Genomic DNA, 21,129 nt, shown 5'->3' on the forward strand with positions numbered 1-21,129 from the left:
CCAAGGTCGCAATGACCTCCTTTGTCTTTTTCTCCCGTTTACCTCTCCCTGCCTCGTTGCACCTTGAAACACTTGTGTATAGGCGCATTATAAATAACATATCGATCAATCAATCAATACCAGTTGATACTGTCTTATTAACAACCTCCTCACTCTGTAGAGTATTCTATATACAGCACATTATGTCTGGGGTAGGTCTGTGCCTGACCAAATGTTTTAGGAAAAAACATACTACTACCGCTACTTGTATTACTACTGTTGCTAGTGATAATAATATATGTGTATGATCAGTAAGAATGGACTAGTCAGTGCAATGGGAATCACTCGTAGGATGAAACAATCTCCATGGGGCACCTAGTTCTATTCTCTTTGGGAGGCATTAACCCATATTGTTCTTACCGGGTGATACTTAAATATGGTCAGAATTTGGTAACCAGATTAACTTCCTTGGCCTAGAACATGCTTAGGATCTAATGTGTTTATATAAAAACAAGAATAATTCCTTAGAGGTCTAAGCCTGAATCAACCGTGTTTAATATGTGGACAAACTGTTTAAAGTGAAGGGCTGGATCACACCACATAGAGGAGGAAGAAGTGACAGAGTTTTGCTTTTCATCAGCAGGATTTAATAGGGTGTGCAAAGGAGTACAGATAAATGGTCCTCTGGCCACCCAGATCAGGAACACAGATAACCAGTTGTTGGTGAGGGGAAAGGATGGGTCAGCCCTTTGAGAAGTAGATAGTCAGCTGTGGGGATGTACATCCATGCTGTCGCATATTAATGACCTTTCCCCGCATGTATATCCTTTTGAATTTCTATTTCTTTAAGTTGAATTTGCTACGTCTGACATGGATCCTGTGTTGTAAGCTACATAAATGAGTACAATATCCACTTGCTTAAGCAGAAAGAGGTGTGAGAGAATGTATAGTAGATGTTGGGTCCTAAAGGGGGCATTTCCTTTTCAGACCTTCCAGGATCAACTAACTGTAGCTCTGGCAATAGTTGGAACTTTGGAAGTAATACGTTGTTTTACCACATTGTCCAAGGAAACCGGGTCAGGTGTAGAGGAAAGAGGGTCCCAGCATGATGGAGATGTTTCTGTATTCTCTCCAAAATGTTTCTTTATACATAACATAGATTAATCGTAATATTCAGGTTAACTACTTTAATTTCTAGAAGCAAATGGTCGTTGTAGTCAATTTCTAGGGCAAACAACTTTGAGGATCACTGAACCTCCTCCACACTCCTGCCTCTGACAGTCATCTTGGTTGCTGGCACATATGTCACCAAAATGTTCTGGGTTCGGATATTCAGATGAACTTAGAAAAAACACATGTTATCAGGTTATTTGATGTTTGAAGAACTTCCAGAAATGTCAAGACTTTGCAATGTTAAGTTATGGTTTCACTGATTAGCGTTGCTGTCTTACAAATGTTCTGTTAACTTTTGGTTACAAAAAAGTCCTCTGCTTGCAGAAATTGAAGCAAAGCAAAAAGTCATGCCCAGCTGTGCTTTTAGCTGGCAAACAAATACTCCTTTAAAACACTGACTGAAGAGTTGTATTACACTACAATGTCAAAGGTTCAGGGCTACCAAGAACTCCAATATCGTCTGCCTAGATGGTGCTCATGTTTTAGCAGTGTGAGTTCATGGTAAGGTGCCTCAGGCATGCTTGGCATGTGACTAACCTTTCTCTTTCACAACCTCAGTGGTACTCATGTGAGCAGCCTCAGAATGATGAATGGCTGCATATTGCTTTATTAACATGTGATTTAGTTTGCAGACCAATACACCTTTCGAAATTTCATGTAGGTCATGGGCCCTTTATACTTTGATATTACACAATTTATTGGTATTATTTTTATTGACTACAAAGGAGAAAGTCAGACCCAGGAACGGCAGATATGTGACTGACACCGCTCCAGACACACAGAGGTGTAGGACTGCCATGTTGAGCTATTTTTTTGTACCGAATTTAGAAGAATAAAAAGAAGGATCATGTATATGCACATTCGAAACTGAGACCTGCAGTCTTCATACAGAGCCCTTCAGTGGGTGCATTAACCCAATGAGCAATGGTACTTCAGATGCTAATTTGCCACCTCGTGCTACGTGTCGTTTTTTGGTCATACCTATTCTGTCTCAGCTCAGTCATACCTTTTCCCACCCCATCTCTTACTTTCTGTAGTCTTTGAAGCTTTCCTATACTTATTTTGTACTGCACACTTCTGCCCTGAAACCCTAAACACTAAACAACTCTTAAGCTTCCTGTATAGAGGTTTGGTTCGGGGAGGAGATTTGGGCTGTAAGAAATTGTATTTCTTGTGAACCAACCAAGATGCCACTTGCAGACGTGTGCAACCAATTGACAATTATGCACAGGGGAGTTGCTAGCTCTGGAAAATACCTGGGGCTACTCTGATGTCAGAACTGTTGAGACTGGGGGCTAGCTAGCCTTTTGGCTGTAGCTGCTCAGATTCTATCCGGGGCTACAACCAAAAGACATGGGGCTATGGCCTCCTTAGCCCCCCCCTAGCAACGCCTCTAATTATGCACCTTTCAAAAAGGCTGCTGCTGGCCTTTCCAAACTGGGAATGGCAGAAGGTATAGATGGAGTACCCACATGTAGAAAGTCAAGAGACAGGAATGGTCGTGGATACAAAGGAAAAGGATTGGCTCGGCCCATCACAAACTGCTCCAATCCAAATCGGTGACATTTGCAGGGGACCCCGATCTAGATCATCACATGCCTTGCCGAGAGTGTAATAACAGAGAATTGCACAAATACAAAGTTGCAGTAATTCCAGAACACAGATATTGATCAAATATAGTTACTTCTGAAAATAACTATGGCTGCCTTGTCTATACCTAAAATGCATAATTGTATCCAAAAATGTCCACTGCTCTATATTCTTCACCAAATCGTGATATCACTTACTACGTAAGCAATAACATACGAGGCTGAGCACAATCTTTGTAAGCATTGACCAAGGACCGGGTCAAAGTAGTTACACTGAACTTCCCTCAGTTGATAACTTCCTTGGAGTGGGTTTTCACCCTCAGAAAATGTTACTTTTATTAACCGGCTCATGACATGTCTCTCCTGTGTCTCGAAGCAAACCATTACCAATAGTGGCTTGAGCGGCGGAGTCACTGCTTCACGCCTCAGCTTTCATTAAGGAAGCCACTAATGTGGTAACATAGAAGTACAATGGAGTGTTCTGTACATGGCTTCTGAACTTCTGGGAAAGTGCAAACACTTCAGGCTTCTTGCCCAGAGCAGGACAGGATGTTCCTTGGCAGTGGGAGGAAGAGCAGACATCTTCCTCTGTGGCTATTGAAGGAGCAGGACGTCCTCCTTACGCACACAAGCAGTGTCAGAATACAGGAAGAAAGAGAATTCATTTCTGCCCTTGATTCCCAGCCATAGTCTAAGGGTCTGTACTGAGCCCACCTTCTATCTCATGCAACTTCGCAGCAGACATACCATGCTGCACATAAGCGACAACCACTTCAAAGTGGCAAGGGACGCATGGAGGAGGGCACGGTCGTAGGTGGTCAGGCTTAGGTCTTGGTATCCTTCCAGGCAGATATCTCCACTGATACATTTAAGGTAGGTACCACTGGGTAGGAGCGTGCTTTACTCTTGCAATGCTTCCTGAAATGGGGACATCCAGAATGTAACATGTACTTTTACAAACTGGGCTATCCCCCGGGCCTAAATTGTGGCACAGCTTGCAGCATAATGCCCGGAGCATCGTTCCTCGGGTACAATGTTCATTCATTGCCGGATTATTTTTCGATTCGCTTTTTGCCAAAATTATTTGCCCTAAAAAACTAATTGAAATATATTGGGGGGTAAGGGTATATAAGGGGTAGGGGTTTTGGAATATATTTTAAACTATAGGGGATGGGAGGTTTGGGGGGAACCACCCAACCAAAAATAAAAAAAAAAAAATTAATTTGTTTTTTCGAGAAGGAAAATTCGGGAAAAAACTCATAAAAAATAATCCAACAATGAAATCCTCAGCATCGAGGTGTGCTGAATCTAGCGGGGATGTTGTTGCTTTTTTTCAGCAATCCCAGTTTCTGTGAAGTTTTGGAGTGAGATGTACCACCTGTAAGGTATTTAGAACAGGTGTTCCCATAGGATGATACACAACTGTGTACAGGAGCTCCTTTGTGCCCTCTGTAGTAAACAGAGGACTCTCAGGGCTTGGTGGCATGGCCTGGCCTTCTAAAGCTAACGGTCTGAGTAGACACTCCTGCACTAGTCGAGACTAGTGAGTATAAATGGCACCACATGAGCAGGCAGCTGCAAGGTATTTCTCTGCTTTCATGAACATGTAGGCTGGAGTGTTCTAGTCACATTAAAGAAACATTGGAAAAATAAGTTCAGTGGAATGAAACAACAAAGAAGATCAGAGTATATAACTGAAATGTTTATTATAAGAGGCACCCGGCGCAGCATGGCAAAACAGTGCACAGAGTGGCCTCTGGGTGCAAAGACTCTATACAAAATGCATTTAAAAAGCAGGAGGGTTGTAAATCAACATCAAACGCGAGAATAAGGAGGTCTGAGACTAAATCTGGCTCTCGAGGTTTTGGAGTTATGAAGTGTACATCTCGTCACTTTTGGTTTCTTCCAAGAATGAATGATTTCACCTGGAATGATGACTGCTCTCGAAGGCCTTGCAAAGGAGCGGGGCCAGCAAGCGGAGCAAAGAGGTCCATTCTTTAAAGGCTGGCTGGGATTCATTGAGTGTTACGTGAAGGCCATGTGGTAAAACAGTTTGATGCCAGGTAAAGTGGATGACGGCGGAATAAAATGCCTTATTTCCTATATAGTCTAGCAATACGCAACACCACAGCCCTTCCGCAAACCCCATTTCCCAGACTTAGAACCATTTGCTTCATGTGCTCATCAGAATGATATCTTTGACCTTTATAATCCTGGGGGTGCTTTGTAATTTAGAATGACATTGTTTGTGGTGCTTTAATGTACAGTGAGTACCAAATATTCAGTGAAGTTATATGTGAACCACTGGAAAACATGCATAGTATGTTGTCAAGTCACGTCACGTGACATATGTGGAGAATTGAGAGGTGAGTGCATATTTACACCTGGCTAGTAGCTTCAACGGGTATCAGGTAATATTATCCACATAAATAATGTTGCCATATATATAGACGCCGGGAAACGGCGTAGGCAACATTATTTAGGGGCTTAATATAGGGGCTAAATAGGAGAGGGAGTTGGAGGGGTGTCCCTCGCTCCATTTAAAAAAATGTGGGGGTTGCAGTGGTGTGTCCCACAGGTTCCATGTAGTAATATTGCCGCAAAATAAACAGCGCCATTCTTGTATGGCGACATGTATGCGGGGATATTATCACGTGGAACCCTTCAAAGTTGACAACTTTTACCTGTTTACCCCTATGCATGGTATCTTCCCTGGAATCATATAGACAATTCCGGATAATGAACTACAATAAACTATCTAATTAATAAGTGTGCCTCGTTTAGTGAAACTGCCTGACACACTACATGCTTGAACATTTGCTCCAATTCTTTTGGCATGTGCTTATCGCAGACCCATAACTGCTGTAAGCAGCCACAAAAAAGGTCCTCCATATCTCTAGTGACGCTCCAGTGCCACTCACCTCCACAGGCGCAGTGCTTCCCTCTCACATATTTCATTAAAGCAATGCCCCCCGCCCCCTTTTGGGAAGCTGTAGCCCCTCACTATCATCAATGGAGCCGTGCCAACAAACACAGGCATGTCCCCATAGATCCACGTATTCTATCCTGCACACGGACACCACCCATACCTCGTAAAACACTGGCACTCGTGATCCACACGCATGTGCACTCACCAGAAGCTACGTTATGAATTGCCCGGGATGGCCTTTGTGGACCAAAAGGATTGTGAAAGCACATGTAAGCCTGGATAATATGCTGACTTGGCGTTTCAAGAGTAGGAGGAAATTTAGGAAATTGGGTCAGTCGCACTGTCTTCTTTTTTCTTCTTCTACAAAGTTATTATGAAGGCCAGCCAGAGGAGCCACTCATAAACAGGCATAGAGAAGAAACCTATACTCTCATGATGTAGACATGCTGGAATCTGGTGTGCTGGCAGGGCTTACTCTAGGAACTCAGACTCTCAACACGGTGCTATAAGACTCTTTGCACATTCTGGGAACCAGCAAGCGATCACACACACTTTCCAAAGTAGACAGTTAAATGATAACGCAGTGGGGCGTGTTTTGGAAAATCCTGGGTAACTCTTGATATAAAGCAGGGTGTAGGGAGATTGGAGATGGGCACAGTCGATACAGCTTACACGCTTGTCAATATCACAGACTTACCTACATCTGGATCAGTTGCCTGCACCCTTGTCAACAAAGCTTTGGCAGCCGTGTTCTCAAAGACACAGGCGTTGTAGTGATCTGAAGAAAACACCGGGGGATTGTCATTAACGTCTTCTAATGTTAAATGAATTTCTGATTGGCAGAATCTTCCACCTCCATCTGTTGCCTTGGCAATGAGGTTATACGTGGGGATTTTCTCTCGATCCAAAAGGGCCAAGGTTTTGAGCTCACCTAAGATTAAACAAATGGGGAAAAGCGTGGTTAACGTATTGCTGCATAACAATGTCTATTTTACAGGCATCCATTTTGAGACTGCACCTGTGCCTTTGTGATTTCAAGAAAAATACGCAGCAACTTTAATATTCACCTTGGCCAGTCCCACAAACATGCTTTATAAACTTATAATACATGGCAGCCAGCAATTTCTGTATAAAAGCCTGTTAATAATGTTATTATTTCAGGCTAGCTGTGACATCACAGCTGACCTGCAATAAGAACATGACATCGCACATCTCTGTGATCAGTTATTTTGGTTCGTTTGTGACGTGTGACGTCACAGTACCTCCTGCTTGACCCAGGAGAGAGCAGAATTCCCTGTCGCTGCAACACTTCATTTAAGACGAGATAAGATTTTCACATTCCTTGCTTGTAACACAGTTTTCTGTGATACAAATCAGGCATTTATTGACACGGGACTGTTTATGGTAGACTGTTTATTGTGCGCACTGATGATTTAACCCATTTGGCAAGTATCTGCATGTCATTACTTATTTTAAGAGCACAATGTTTTTTTCAATGCATTTGATTAAACTGTTTAAACTATGTTTCTGCAACACATTAGGAGTTGCATGTTAGCTTTTTCAACATAGATAAGTCCAAGCAAATTGAAGATCTCTTACATTAGATTAAGCAAGGGGCTGGGTATTAATGGGCATGGCAGTGTGAGGCCACGTACCATAAGGTATAAAATACCCCTTAGTGTAGGTATTGCAAGTCACCTCAGAGTTCTGTGACTGGCCTCTGGCCTCATTCCCCTATTTGGTCATAGAACTTGCAGTTCTGTGACTTGCTATATCCTTATAATGTATGGCAGGGGGTATTTTATCCCACATATAAAAGAGGGCATCTTGCAAATAATTCAATGAAGCATGTGCCAAACACATCAGTTGTATAACACCATGTGCTATGTCAAACAGGAGTCCTCTTTCTGGGGGCGGGGGCGGGAGTAAGGGAAGAGGACAGACTGAAAGGGAATCAGAGAATGCGGTCAACCCCCGTTCACGGAAGAGGAACATCAGCTCACATTTCATAACACACCTGCTGGCCTGATAAGAAGAACCCGTGCTGAACTGTGAGGAAAGAGAACTCTGCTCAGCAGGGTTGCTAGAGAGGCCTGGACTGCACATGCCTTCAGGAGGAACAGAACTGCAGGATCCCACAGAGAGGTATACCGTCTAGACAGCCGCTCGGCTCAGGTGGTGTTGCAGCTGCTGTGGGATGCATGTTCTAAAAGGATGCCAATTTAATGCAGGAGGGAGAAGGTTGGATAAGGGATATCTGGGTCAGTAGAAGTATAGTCTTAGATGTGGTGTGGATAATGCGAATATGGGAATGGCTCTGATGTTCCCATTCAATTACATAAGTGTGTATCATTCAATGTAATGCAGAAAATGCAAATAACAAAATCCCTCCAAGTACGGATGACAGGAGAAGATGCCTCCCTGCTGCGCCATATGAAATCTGTAGTGTAGTAAAATTACTCGAGGGTCTAGAAGCAGAGTGAATCTTGGGGCAAGGACCCGGAGGTTGGCTACAATAAATACGTGATCCAGTGTGGCGTGAGCTCCTGTCAAAGGCAAGCTTCAATCCACGACATGCATGTGCTATGTTGGCTATAATCTGCTTCCTTCCCAGATAATCCCGTGGTAGTAGGGCCCGCAATGAAGCTATCGAGACAGAGAAACTGTGCAGAAAACCCTTTTCTGACTATGCAAAATGCAAACTCTATATATCACTGCAATGCCTCTTTCGAATCAGTCTCCAAACAGTTCTGTTATAGTGAGGAGTATATTATAATGCACAAGGTTTTCCAAATTGCATCTAGTTTCAAGAGAATTTACAATAAAAACAAGTTTAGCATAGGTTGTGGCATTTAAGCTGGGCCTCTGGTTATTTTCTGATCTTTTTGGCAGCTTGTTACAATGGTGCCTTTTAATGTATGTAGCCGTCAGCCCACAAGGCCTTGCCTTTTGAAATCGGGTGCAGGTTATAGAGCGTCATGAGACGTATGTAGCTATTTAGCTGCACTACACTTGGATCCAATCCTACACAATGCTAAAGAAGGTGTCACACACAAGCAAACAGTATGAGATCTGCTATAATGACCTTCTTTGACATTGGACAGATTTTTTACAGAAGGCAATTAGTCCAACACATCAAGCAATCACTGTAACTTCACTCCAGATCTGGGTGCACTTAGCACATGGAACTAATTGTCTAAACATATATTTAAAAAAAGCTACCAAAAATGAAAATCAATTTACCAGCATTGTTGTTTGGTGTGAAAATCAACTAAATACCCTCTTTAATGAGCGCCATTACACAACTGCCAACATCTTACCACTTTCAGGATCAAGAAAGAAATTATCAGCTCCACGTCCGTGAAGGGAATATCGAATGTCTGCGTTACTCCCAATATCTGCATCTTTAGCACCAATTTTAAAGAGAACTTTATTAGCATGGATGTCCTCGGGGAAGGATGACCTGTACAGAACCTGGTGAATAAATACAAACAATCATGAGTACGTGTACATCTAGAGAGAACAACAATGGGTCTATGACACCACTGTGTCCTCTGGGATCATTGAAACTTCTAACATACATATTGCATAATTAAGAGTCACTTAATAGCATTGTCTAGGTAGGCTTCGATGCATGAAATAGCCTCTATTCATGTTCATGTTGCAGCAGCACATACCAACAGCCCTATATTTAATTAAGGCAGATTCACTCGAATACACTGTAAAAGAAAACTGTGTGGAAGAACCTATAAGGTAAGTAGTTTTGTATATGTGTTTGACCTACAACAACGCATTTACAATTAGCCAGTTTATAAGGATGTGAACAAAGCTGGATGTGGATAAGGGAGAAAACAAAATAAAAAAATATTTAAGAAATAGGTGAATTAGAAAGGTTACATCAAGGTAGGGGGCAATTGTTTCAAACTAAAAAGGTGTACTGCATAAATATAAAAAATATCATTACGCAGCACTGGAGGGAGTGGATGGATCAGGTAGGGCAGATTGGGGAGAACAGGGGGAACTTTCTCTTTGGCAAGTGAGTGAAGTTTACGCTAAGCTTTGAAGAGATTCACCGTCAGGATGGTTTTGATTGGGATGGTCAGAACGTCGCAGTGGAGTGGGGCGAGTAGAGAAAAAGCTGAGATGAAAGGAGGCATGGGGTGGCATGTGACAGTGAGTTTGAGGGCAGAGGAGGAGTGGAGGGATCACAATGGTGAGTAGACTGCAATAGAACCAGGCGGGTGCTAAGGATCAAGAACATTGACGGCTTTGTGGACTAGAAAAAAAAGGAAATTGAAAAGAGAACAGTTGTGAATGGAAAGCCATTCAGCATGGTGCTGGTAGGTGGAAGTTGGAGAGAATCTGCATAGGCTGTACAAAGTATGGTTAGCGATGGTGAGGGCTTTGTCTAGAGGGAGGAAGGCATAGAAAGGACGGCCAATTAGTAGGGTCGCGGAGGTGTCAAGTTCGCTTATCATAGAGTAGTGAGTACGAAATTGACAAATTTGTATGGAATGTTGAGAAGGTTAATATAAGCAGCAGAGGCAGTAGTAGAGCTGAATTGTTGGACTCAGAGGCCATTGTCAAAAAGGGCACCAAGATGGTGAGCTGTATGTGGGGGCGCAAGAAGGTCAGGCAGGAAAGTAATAGGGGAGGTGATATAGTTACAGTTCAAGAACAAGGTCACTGTTCAATGACACAAAGCATACAACAAAGGCCAATTCAGACATCCACTGCCTGTCTTCTTGCTACATTCACCTCCCACACCATTCTAAACGGAATTCACCTGAAGGCTTTGTTCATTTGATTCCCAGAATGATTTGAAAGAAAGCAAGATCATTTGGGAAAGTTAACATTGTGATGAATGCAGTCCTGGCCAGATGAAATGTAATTCATGTAACAGATAATAACAAAAGGCAAAAAACCCTATCTTGCAGAGATGATGATTAGACTTAGAACCCGCATAGAACGGTGCATGAAAAAACTGATGTAGCAACCAAATTAATTTATCATCTCTGCAAGATGTTATGTAGGATCATAGTCTCAGGAGGATAGCTCAGGGGCAACATTTTCGTCTTAGAAGCAAGACCATGCCGAGCAACACAGGTTCGATCCCCAGTCCCCATTATAAATACCCAATTACAATAAAAAAAGAAGACACAATATGGTGGATACTGGTAAAAAGTGAATTCCTCCATAGTGTTGCATACATAAGGCATTGGGCCATCATTTGCCATTCATAATGCTAAAGAATACGAAAAAATGAATAATATATTTGATGCGTGCAAAAGTAAAATCAGTGAAACCCAGCATGCTGCTATATTTTACTTTCAAACTGTTGCCACTTGCTGATTAAGATGCAAGTCTTTGATGGACAACCGACATCGTTCAATGCTGCAATTCCCTCTTTAATGAACGGCAGTGCACCGTTATACATTTGCTGTTATTTCATTAAAATGGAGCATTAGCAAAACGATAACTCTTAGTAAAGCTCAATGTTGAATTTTCCGCTCTTAAATGTGGTTTGATTTAATAAAAAATAAAACTGCCCAGGCATATTCCATTTAATACATGATGTGTATATTTGGAAAACGCACAGCACATACTAAGTGCATCTTGATAAATAAGCAACATCTGACAGTGTGGCTGGTGAACATTAGTAACAATAAGAGACTGAAACAGGGATACTGGTCACACATATAGAGGGTCATTTTGTAAGACATGACAATTGCATGCAGGGGAACACCATCACTTCCACTTGCATGTTGCTGGTCTGTTGCATGCAATTCTCCACACTCTAAAAGCAGAGTGTAAAAGTAAAGTGTAAAGCCAGACAAAATCACCTTTACTCTTGACTTTTGCTATCTGCTTTGGGAGAAACAAAACACTGCCTGAAAATAAGCGTTGCCGGCAGTGCCTTATAATGGATTCCAATGGAATCTGTCTGCTTCCTTGCAGGTACTAATTTGATACCTATTCCTCTGGGATCCATTCGTTTTACGTCTGAATGAAAATCTCATTGACAAATTGCGACAACTGGCTGCCCGCTGGGGTGCTGAAGTGTGGGCTGAAGTGGGGTTGCTGGTTCTGGCACTGGCCAGGCTTGCATGGGGATTTACTGTCTGGAGGATGGTCTGCATTGTTGATGAGTACCCCTGTATGTGTGCGATCTCTGCCTGTATGCCACCTGTGAGCTGGTAGGAGATGGCTGCTGGTAGGAGGGCCTTTAATCTCCAGAGGTCCTGGAGAAACGCTGCTTACCGGAATGCAAGATCTGTCTTTGCTGCTGCAGGATGCCTAAGAAGCATACTGTATCAGTATCAGGCCTCTGGCCTATAGGGTCTCATCCACCGTCTTACAAAACAGGTCCACCCCATCAAATGGCATATCCAAATCCTTGGATTGCACCTCAGGATATAGATTGGTTGCCTTCAACAATCCTTGCCGTCTGAGCGCAGCTCTGTTCCCCATTTGGGGAACAGCGCCGGGGCCTCCTCTCTTTTATCATTTGGCTGAAAATCCAAGATGGGACCCATGTTGTACCACAACTCGCGGTCGTACCATGAGAAGATGGTCAATGATTTGGCCACCTTGATAGTTCTAGCGGCCCTGGAAATTACTCTATTGCCAAAAGTGTTAATTTGCTTACCCTCCCTATCAGGGGGCACCATGCATGGAGGAGAAGGGTTGGCTAATCTCTTCCAAGTAGCCCTGCCGATACAACTGAGTCCGGACAGGGTTGGGTACGAAGGCACTTAGGAGACACATCTGTCACTTTATACTTCTTCTCCAGGTGATCCTTCTTTGGAGGAGCCGAGAAAGGATTTTTCATCACCAAAAGGCCAACCTCCCAGATGTTGTCTAGCATAGGGGATTGCAACTACTGATTTCCTGGAGGCTGCTCTCCTTTGCAATAGGAAACCCTCTTTCCGTTGTATCTCCAGAACCAGGTCATATGGATTAACAGCACGTGTTAATAGTACATGGACAGAGCCTATTTCATCTGGAGGTAAGTCACAGGAGGGCAGATCTGGTGTCTCACCATCAGCTGGGACTAAATCCTCATAGTCATATGTCTGAGTGTCAATAGCCATTTCTCCAAAAAAGGACAAAAAGCATTGATATTTCAAGGAGCGAAACAACAAGGACTCCCAACACGTAAACTTGCAGTAAAAATCTGAAGATGTACACCAGGGGTGGAGCTAAGGAAGGCTAATGTCATTGATTCGGGCAGTATGACTCAAAGTGACAGCAATAGGCTACATAAGTGACCAGCTTTAAGCTTCAATGCTAAACTGCTTTAATATTACAGAGGATTCCCAGCATGATGACAGGGAATATTCATGAGCATGTAAATCCATGTAAGATGCAATGCTGGGGAAATATATATTATTTCTGTGCGTATTTGTACCCAGGCGATGTGTGAATGTTAGCTCTATGGCCAGATCCATGGACCACAAGAACTAGGTAAAACATTACTTTGAAGCAAAACATTTTTAAACATGTATACATTCTGCGATAGGACAGGTTTTTCCAAGTGCTTATGCCATTGACAATATCACTTGCACCAGTGATACGTTTCACAAATAGATTTGACGGTCTTCAGAGGACTCCTAATATGGAGGAGTATAATGCACGCAAATATGTTTTACCAATGATCCAGTGTTTGACGTTTTGTGATCATAGAAGTTAGAGTATCCGGATTCAAAAGAATGAAAGAATGTTGCAGTTATATGATGAAAAATGGACGCAGCATGCTAAGGGAACATGCATGTGCGTTCTTTCAGAGGGGCTCGCAAATCAGCTGCATTGCATTACTGATCATGAAATAGAAAAATCCCATGCTGTAAGTGTACATATGTTTTATCATGCCACTTTGGAAATAGCTGTTCTGCAGCAGAAGAATCGTGGGCACAGCATTATACACAGTACATACCATCGGATATGCAAAAATGAATGACTTATTTATCACTGCATAGTTCTGATGACCTTTCCTGCCTTACTTCTGGTGCCGCTCCACCACTTTCCAGCTAATGAAGTCAACGCAGGTCCAGGATGGGCATTATGCATCTACAAGCACGTGTGCCTCTATATGATACATATGTAGAGTGCACGCGCACCTGCGCAAACACACACACACCCTCTCCCTCTCTCTCGCTCTCAAATTGTGAGCATTTGAAGAATAATCTTAAATCCGACCACACTAATGAAAAGGTAGAGTCTAGAGTACATAAGACCACGCTTATCGTTTAAGAATGCTTTTATTTATTGTTAGTTTTTGTTTTATTAATAATTCTGACTGTTCAGTTAACGCAAGAAATAGTTTTTGGAGCTTTATTTATAGTTGGTGTCATTCATCAAATTACATGATATAACGTATTGACCTCAGAAGGTTAAAAAGGCTGAAAAAGAGCACATAGAAATGTAAAGGCCTATCCTGCCATTCCGTTCAGATCACCACAATATGTACTCTAAGGACAAACCTACGATGCCAGGTGAGGAAGGATAGCTCAGGGGCAACGCGTTTGTCGTGGAAGCAAAACAACACAGTGCAACACAGGTTCAAATCCCCGATCCTGCACTTGGAAACCACTCGCTGGTATTAAGTGTGTTATAAAAGAATAATAAATACTATTGCACTAATGATAATCCCTTTGGTTTGTGATTTTCAGTGCTCCGTAGATATCAGAAAATACATTTCAATGGACAATTTAGGGGGTAATTCATAGAATTCAGCGCACAAGTGGCGCACGCGGCTGGCGCACAGTGTGCGCGTGCGAATCCCTGCGCCAGCCGCGTGCGCCAAAACCCATTTCCGCGCACAGCGTATTCATGGATTCCAGCCACCAAAACCAGCCGTGGCGCACAGTGGCGCAGCGACCTTCCAGCAGCGCCAGTTACGCCCCCAAGAACGCCTTCCGTGCAGGGAAAAGCCATCAAAATCCCCAATCCAGCGCAAAGGGCTGCGCTAACCCTGTACCAGCACGGCAAGCGGGCTACGTGTATTTCAGGGGTTCGCGTGAACTTTTTCACGCGAATAGCCTGGGCGCGTGTATTTCAGGGGTGCGCGGGAAGTCTTACACGCGAATAGCCTGGGCGCGTGTATTTCAGGGGTGCGCGTGAAGTTTTACACGCGAATAGCCTGGGCGCGTGTATTTCAGGGGTGCGCGTGAAGTTTTACACGCGAATAGCCTGGGCGCGTGTATTTCAGGGCTGCGCGTGAAGTTTTACACGCGAATAGCCCGATCGCGTGTAAAACTTCCCGCGCACCCCTGAAATACACGCGCCCAGGCTATTCGCGTGTAGAACTTCCCGCGCACCCCTGAAATACACGCGCCCAGGCTATTCGCGTGAAAAAGTTCACGCGAACCCCTGAAATACACGCGCCCAGGCTATTCGCGTGAAAAAGTTCACGCAAACCCCTGAAATACATGTAGCACGCTCCCCCAGGCCCGATCGCGTGAAGAAGTTCACGCGAACACCCGAAATACACGTGCGCCGCTCGCACAATTGCTGTATGTTGCCACTTTTGTAATGTGCAGGGACGCTACCGCCTGCCTTCGTGTGGCGGACGTGTATCGGCTTGTGCGTGTCTTTCGCTGTGCGTGGCTTTGCCCTATTCGGTTCCATGAATACGTGTGGTTTGGGTGCGTGTGGGCGTTCCCTCTGCTTTCCTGCAGTACATCCCCAGTTACGCCCTTGTTTTCGCAAGTTGTTCCCCATTCCGCGCGTTACGCCCCGTGTTCCGCCCACTTTCTAGTGTATGCGCAGAGGTTGTGCGCTTTCACTGTGCACGTCGCGCAGGTCTTTCGGGATGTTGCAGTGACGTGTGCGCCATGCACGGGTTTGGCGCACATCCCGAGGTAAACACGCGCAGGGACTTCCATGTATCGCACGCGTGCGCGTGCGCCTGTTTTTTTCCGCTTGCGCCGGCTTGCGCGAAGATTTTCGGCGCACGTTTGTTCCATGAATCGGCCCCTAAATGTGTAAAGCGTTCAGAAATGAGTTGTGTTTATGGTTATTTGAAGATACACGTACAGACCATGTGGTCAATCGCATGTGTGGCAACTTGTTCCACACACTGCTGGGACAATAGTCCATTATTAATTAGCATTGCTATTTGAGTGTAATGGCAGGCTAACACAAAATGCGCACACGTTTTCTTAGTCCTTAAACAAAATGCAAATTCATTGCTCAGAAAAAGACTTACAGGACAAACAAATGTAAATACTTCCAAATATGAATCCATGGTCAGTACCTCCTTATCATAAAATAACATACTAACAAGGCAGCGGCAGCGTCTATCGATATTCCACTGTCAAAATACAAATATGTATGCTTCCTAAACTTGACCCCTTATAAACAAACAATTAATGAATTCAAGTGTAAGGAGAAAGACGATAACGAATACTTTTCTCCAAAGACCACACATGAATGGCAAAAAATATGCACTGTAGCTTGAAAAGAGGCATCAAGAGTTGTCCCACTTTGCTCTTGCTGGAAATGCTTGCCTCGATGAGAATATCAAATAAGATGAATCCCTCATTACAGTAGTGAGCTTGACTGGCGAGTGCACTGCGGATGTCCTATGGCACTGATTAAGACAGCAGTCATTTAAGTGCCATGCCTGAAGGAATGGCTCCTCTAACGCCTATGTCCAAACACCCTCCACTTCCCAACCAACCTGTTTTGCCACCTGGTTTCTTGTAGATCCCTTGCTGTCAATTGCCCCCCCCACCCCCGCCCCGGCCCCTATGTTGTTAGCTTCCCGCTCCCCTTTAGTCTGAATCCCTCACTGTGTCCTTCTTTCCCCCTATGATTTGTAAAGCACTCTGTTGCTTCACAAGCCAGGTCCTCACTCAATATATAATATATTAATATATAATACACCAATATATAACCCTAATGATAACAATATCAGAAAATAAACCAACAGACCTTCTATCTTTCAATGCACAAACCTGTATTGCTGTGGTCATTCATATATCTAAGAAACATTGTTGGAATTCACTCAGGGTCAGTCACATGGTTTACAACATATGTTTTACCCAATGCAGAAAAGTAAAGACAAATCTCTCTCTCGTCCGCTCTCTCTAACTCCAGCTCTCTCTCTCTGTCTCTGTCTCTCTCTCTCTGTCTCTGTCTCTGTCTCTCTCTCTCTCTCTCTCTCTCTCTATATGTGGAATCTGCTTAGATCACATGCTGTGCATAGATTAGCGAGCAGTACCAGAAGAAGGAGGTGGGATGTGAGAAGGGTCATGAGCAAATAAGTGTCTTAGAACCGCTTGTCCCACTTGTGTATCTGCCTTGGAATGAGTGTCAATGCAGTAATGCTGAGTAAAAGTGTGAATAGAGCTCCAAGTAGCTGCTTTGCAAATGGTGTCAAGGGGAACATTTGCAATGAAAGCCAGAGTGGCCCCAATGCCTCTAGTAGAGTGGGCTCTTGGCGTAAAAGGCAGAGTCTTTTCAGAGAGTGAGTAACACAGCTGGATACAGTTAATAATCCACTTCGAGATAGCACCTTTAGAGACGCGATCCCCCTCTCTGCCTGTAGCTACGGAGACAAACAGTTGATCTGTTTTTCTTAGCGGTCTTGTTTTATTTACATAGTAGAGGACCGCCCTACGCACATCTAGGGTGTGTAGTTTCACCTCAGCAGAACTTTGCGGGTTCTGGAAGAAAGCCGGAAGCTCTATGGACTGGTTTACATGGAATTTTGATATAAATTTAGGTGAGAACCTAGGGTGTGTACGTAAAACCAGTTTGTCTTTATGGATAGTAAAGAAGGGATCCTGCACTGACAGAGCCTGAATTTCACTGACCCTTCTTATAGAAGTAATAGCTACTAAGAAGGCCATTTTATAAGTCAGGTGTTTGAGACTGCTTCTATGCATGGGTTCGAAAGGGGGGCCCATGAGCTTGGCTAGCACCACATTAAGGTCCCACCCTGGTGGTGGGTTTGAAATGGGAGGGTGAAGTCTCATTACTCCTTCCATGAAGGCTTTAACTACTGGTACTTTCCACCACAACACCTTGCTATGGGAAGTGGTGTAAGCCGAAAGGGCTGCCAGGTGTACTTTCAGTGAGTTAAAAACCAATCCTGCATCTAGCAGGTGGAGCATGTATGTAACAATGTTGGAAGGAGTGCAATCAACCGGGTTGATTTGTCTCTCTGGCACCAGATAACGAACCTCTTCCACTTGTCAAAGTAACAGTGCCTTGTGTTTGGTTTCCTAGATTCCTTTAGGATGTCCATACACCTCTGTGGCAAATTGAGATGTCCAAACTCTATGACCTCAGGAGCCATGCTGCCAGGTTCATTGAGTTGGGTTGCTGGTGCACTGTTTGACCTTGGTGCTGGGACAGTAGGTTGTACCAGGCTGGAAGTTTGATGGGCTCGCACACCGCCATCCTGCGTAGGTGTGGGAACCACGGTTGTCTTGCCCACATGGGAGCAACTAGGATGAGCGTCATCGATTCCTTGTTCATCTTGTTCACCACTTTCCTGATGAGAGGAGTTAGTGGAAAAGCGTACGCAAACATCCCTGACCAGTTCATCCACAGGACGTTCCCCTGGGAATCTGGTTGGGGGAACCTGGATGCAAATCCTGGGCATTGTTTGTTTTCGCTTGTGGCGAATAAGTCTGTAGTGGGGAAACCCCACTGAGAGAAGAGATCTTCTACGACCTCTCTGTGAAGAACCCATTCTTGTTCCTCTGGGAGGGAGTCTCTGCTCAGAGCATCCGCTAGGGAATTGAGCTCCCCTGGAACGTGTTGCGATGACAGGAAGATGTTCCGTCTGAGTGCCCATATCCAGATTTTCTGGGCAAGCTTGGACAGATTTGGCGAGCGAGTCCCTCCTTGCTTGTTCAGGTAGAACATGGCTGTAGTGCTGTCCGTCCGGATTTGCACTGACAGGTTTAGTAGATGGGGCTCGAACGCCTGAAGCGCTCTGAATACTGCCAGAAGCTCTAGCAGGTTGATGTGGTTCTTGGCCACTGAGTGAGACCAGAGACCCTGTGCTGTGTGGTGGAGATGGTGAGCTCCCCACCCAGTCAGACATGCATCTGTAGTGACTACTGCCTGTACTTCGGGATCGTAAAAGGGTTTACCCTTTGCGAGATTCTCTCTTGTCCACCAGTGCAGGCTTTGTACCAGTGTTGGCGAAACGACCACTAAATCGTCCCACTGATCACTTGCCTGAGACCACTGTTTTGCCAACCATTCTTGCATGGGACGCATGCGCAGGCGCGCGTGGGGGACCAGGTAAATGCATGACGCCATCGTGCCCAGTAATCGCATTGCTTTGCATACCGTTATTTGTTGACCGGACTGATAATGCGGAATTTGCAGTAGTATATTCCGAATTCTTTCTTCTGAAGGAAAGGTCAACCCCTCCTGAGTATCCAGGATTGCTCCTAGGAATTGTTTTGAGGTGCTTGGCACCAGGCTTGACTTCTTCTCGTTGATTGAGAAGCCTAATTCGTGGAGGAGGTCGATAGTCCTCTGAATGTTTGTCCTGCAAATTCCTGGGGTTTCCCCCGTTATGAGCCAGTCGTCCAGATAAGGGTACACTGGGATTGCCTCCCTGCGTAGGTGTGCAGCCGTCACCGCCAGTACCTTGGTGAATACCCTTGGTGCTGAAGCTATCCCGAAGGGCAGTACCTTGAATTGGTAGTGGCGACTGTCCACCTTGAAGCGCAAGTACTTTCTGTGCGCTGGGAACATGGAAATATGAAAATAAGCATCTTTCATATCCAAGGTTGCCATGTAATCCCCCATTTTTAGGAGGGGGATTACCTCTTGTAGCGTGGTCATATGACATTTTTGGGGCTTGACATACTTGTTGGTAGGCCGTAAGTCCAATACTGGGCGCATTGTCAAGTCTTTCTTTGGCCCAAGGAAGTAAGTTGAATAAATACCCTTGTTTACCTGGTGTCCCGGGACGAGTTCTATCGCGTCTTTTTGTAGAAGAATGGCGATCTCCTCGAGGAGAATCTTCTGATGTTCTAGGGAATGTACTTTTTGTCGTGGAGGATGGTTCCGGGGACGCTGCAGTAGTTCTATACAGTACCCTGTGGATACTGTTGACAGCACCCATCTGCCTGATGTGATCCCTTCCCAAGCCTGGGTGAAGTTTGAAATCCGTCCCCCTACTGGGGTTGCGTGAGAAGGGACCCTGAACTGAGCGTCACTGCTTTGGTGGAGGCGTGCCGCCTCCCTTGCTGGGGCTGCCTCTGCCTTTACCACAACCTCTCCTATTACCTCTGCCGTAACCCTGGGTAGACTGTTGGTTGTTGTTTCACTGTGTACCCTGCCCCTGGGAATAGTTGGATCCTCTCTGGGAATTTTGGCCGCGTGGGCGACGAAAATTACTATTCCCTCTCTGGTTGGGGGGTTTATTGGTTAACTGGCCAAGGGATTTGAGTGTCTCGTATTCGTCCTTGGCATTTTTCAGTGCGTCCTCGACCGCCTTCCCAAACAACAGATCGGCTTCCACCGGTTTGTCTAACAATGATGCCTGAGTTTCTGACTTAAAACCAGACTTGCGTAACCACGCATGTCTCTTGATAACAGTACCTTCTGCTATCAATCTGCCTGCGTTGTCCACGGCGTCGAAGGTTGCTTTCAAAATGCAACCAGACACGGCTCTACCCTCTGCGGAAATCCGAGCTAATTGGCCCTTTAACGGTTCAGGAGCAGAGGCTATGAGAGCCGCGACTTCTTCCCACTGATGGCAGTTGTAGCTGGCCAACAGGGTGGTGGAGTTAGCAATCCTTGCTTGATAGGCGGACGTTGAGGCTACCTTCCTGCCGAAACCGTATAGTTTTTTGCTCTCCTTGTCGGGAGGAGCTTCTGACGAAGACAAGGGTGTTCCAGCCCTCTTCCTAGTGTTGGTAACAACTAGGGAGTCCGGCTTCAGATGTCCTCTTATATAGAGAGGGTCAGACTGAGCTGCCCTGAAAAGTTTTTCAACCCTGGGATTGACTGCTCTGGTGAGGTTTGGGTTCACCAGGGACGGATCTATTCTCCGCTGAATGGATTTAAGGATAGGGATGGTCTGGGCAACCGGCCTCCTTTCTCCCACTAACTCTTCTGCGAAGTCCCTTTCCTCCTGTACACCGTGGGTGTCAATGTGAAAATGTTCTGCTGCGCGAGCGAGAACCTCATTTAGGAGGGGCTGGTTATCGACCGGGGAGTCGGTAACCGGGGCTTCGTTCTCTACCGGGGAATCTACTCTGTATGTTTCCGGGTCATCCTCTTCTTCTTCCTGGTCCTTATCATCCCCATAGTATCCCGTCCCGGTTTGCTCTTCTATCATATCAAACTCTTGGTCTCCACCAAAGGTAGCCTCTCCTTGATACCTAGAGTATGGTGTTGTGTAAGGTTGTACCTCGAAGGGATCAGACCTCATAGGGGTTTCAAACCGGGCCTTTTTACTCAGGGGGATAGGATCAG

At 44.8% G+C, this 21,129-nt stretch overlaps 1 protein-coding gene across 6 annotated transcripts in view; it reads right to left on the bottom strand.

Moving 5' to 3' along the window:
- FAT3 (FAT atypical cadherin 3) overlaps positions 1-21,129 on the bottom strand; it is a 1,069,235-nt gene that overhangs the window by 227,157 nt on the left and 820,949 nt on the right. For all 6 annotated transcript variants that reach the window (XM_069639361.1, XM_069639365.1, XM_069639363.1 and 3 more), the window contains 2 exons: positions 8,991-9,144; positions 6,368-6,601 (listed from right to left, as the gene is read on the bottom strand). In XM_069639361.1, coding sequence (XP_069495462.1) covers positions 6,368-6,601; positions 8,991-9,144 — 388 coding nt within the window. The remainder of the gene's footprint in view (positions 1-6,367; positions 6,602-8,990; positions 9,145-21,129) is intronic.

The sequence above is a fragment of the Ambystoma mexicanum genome, chromosome 7q (assembly GCF_040938575.1).
Source record: "Ambystoma mexicanum isolate Mex_15411 chromosome 7q, UKY_AmexF1_1, whole genome shotgun sequence".
NCBI classification, from domain to species: Eukaryota; Metazoa; Chordata; class Amphibia; order Caudata; family Ambystomatidae; genus Ambystoma; species Ambystoma mexicanum.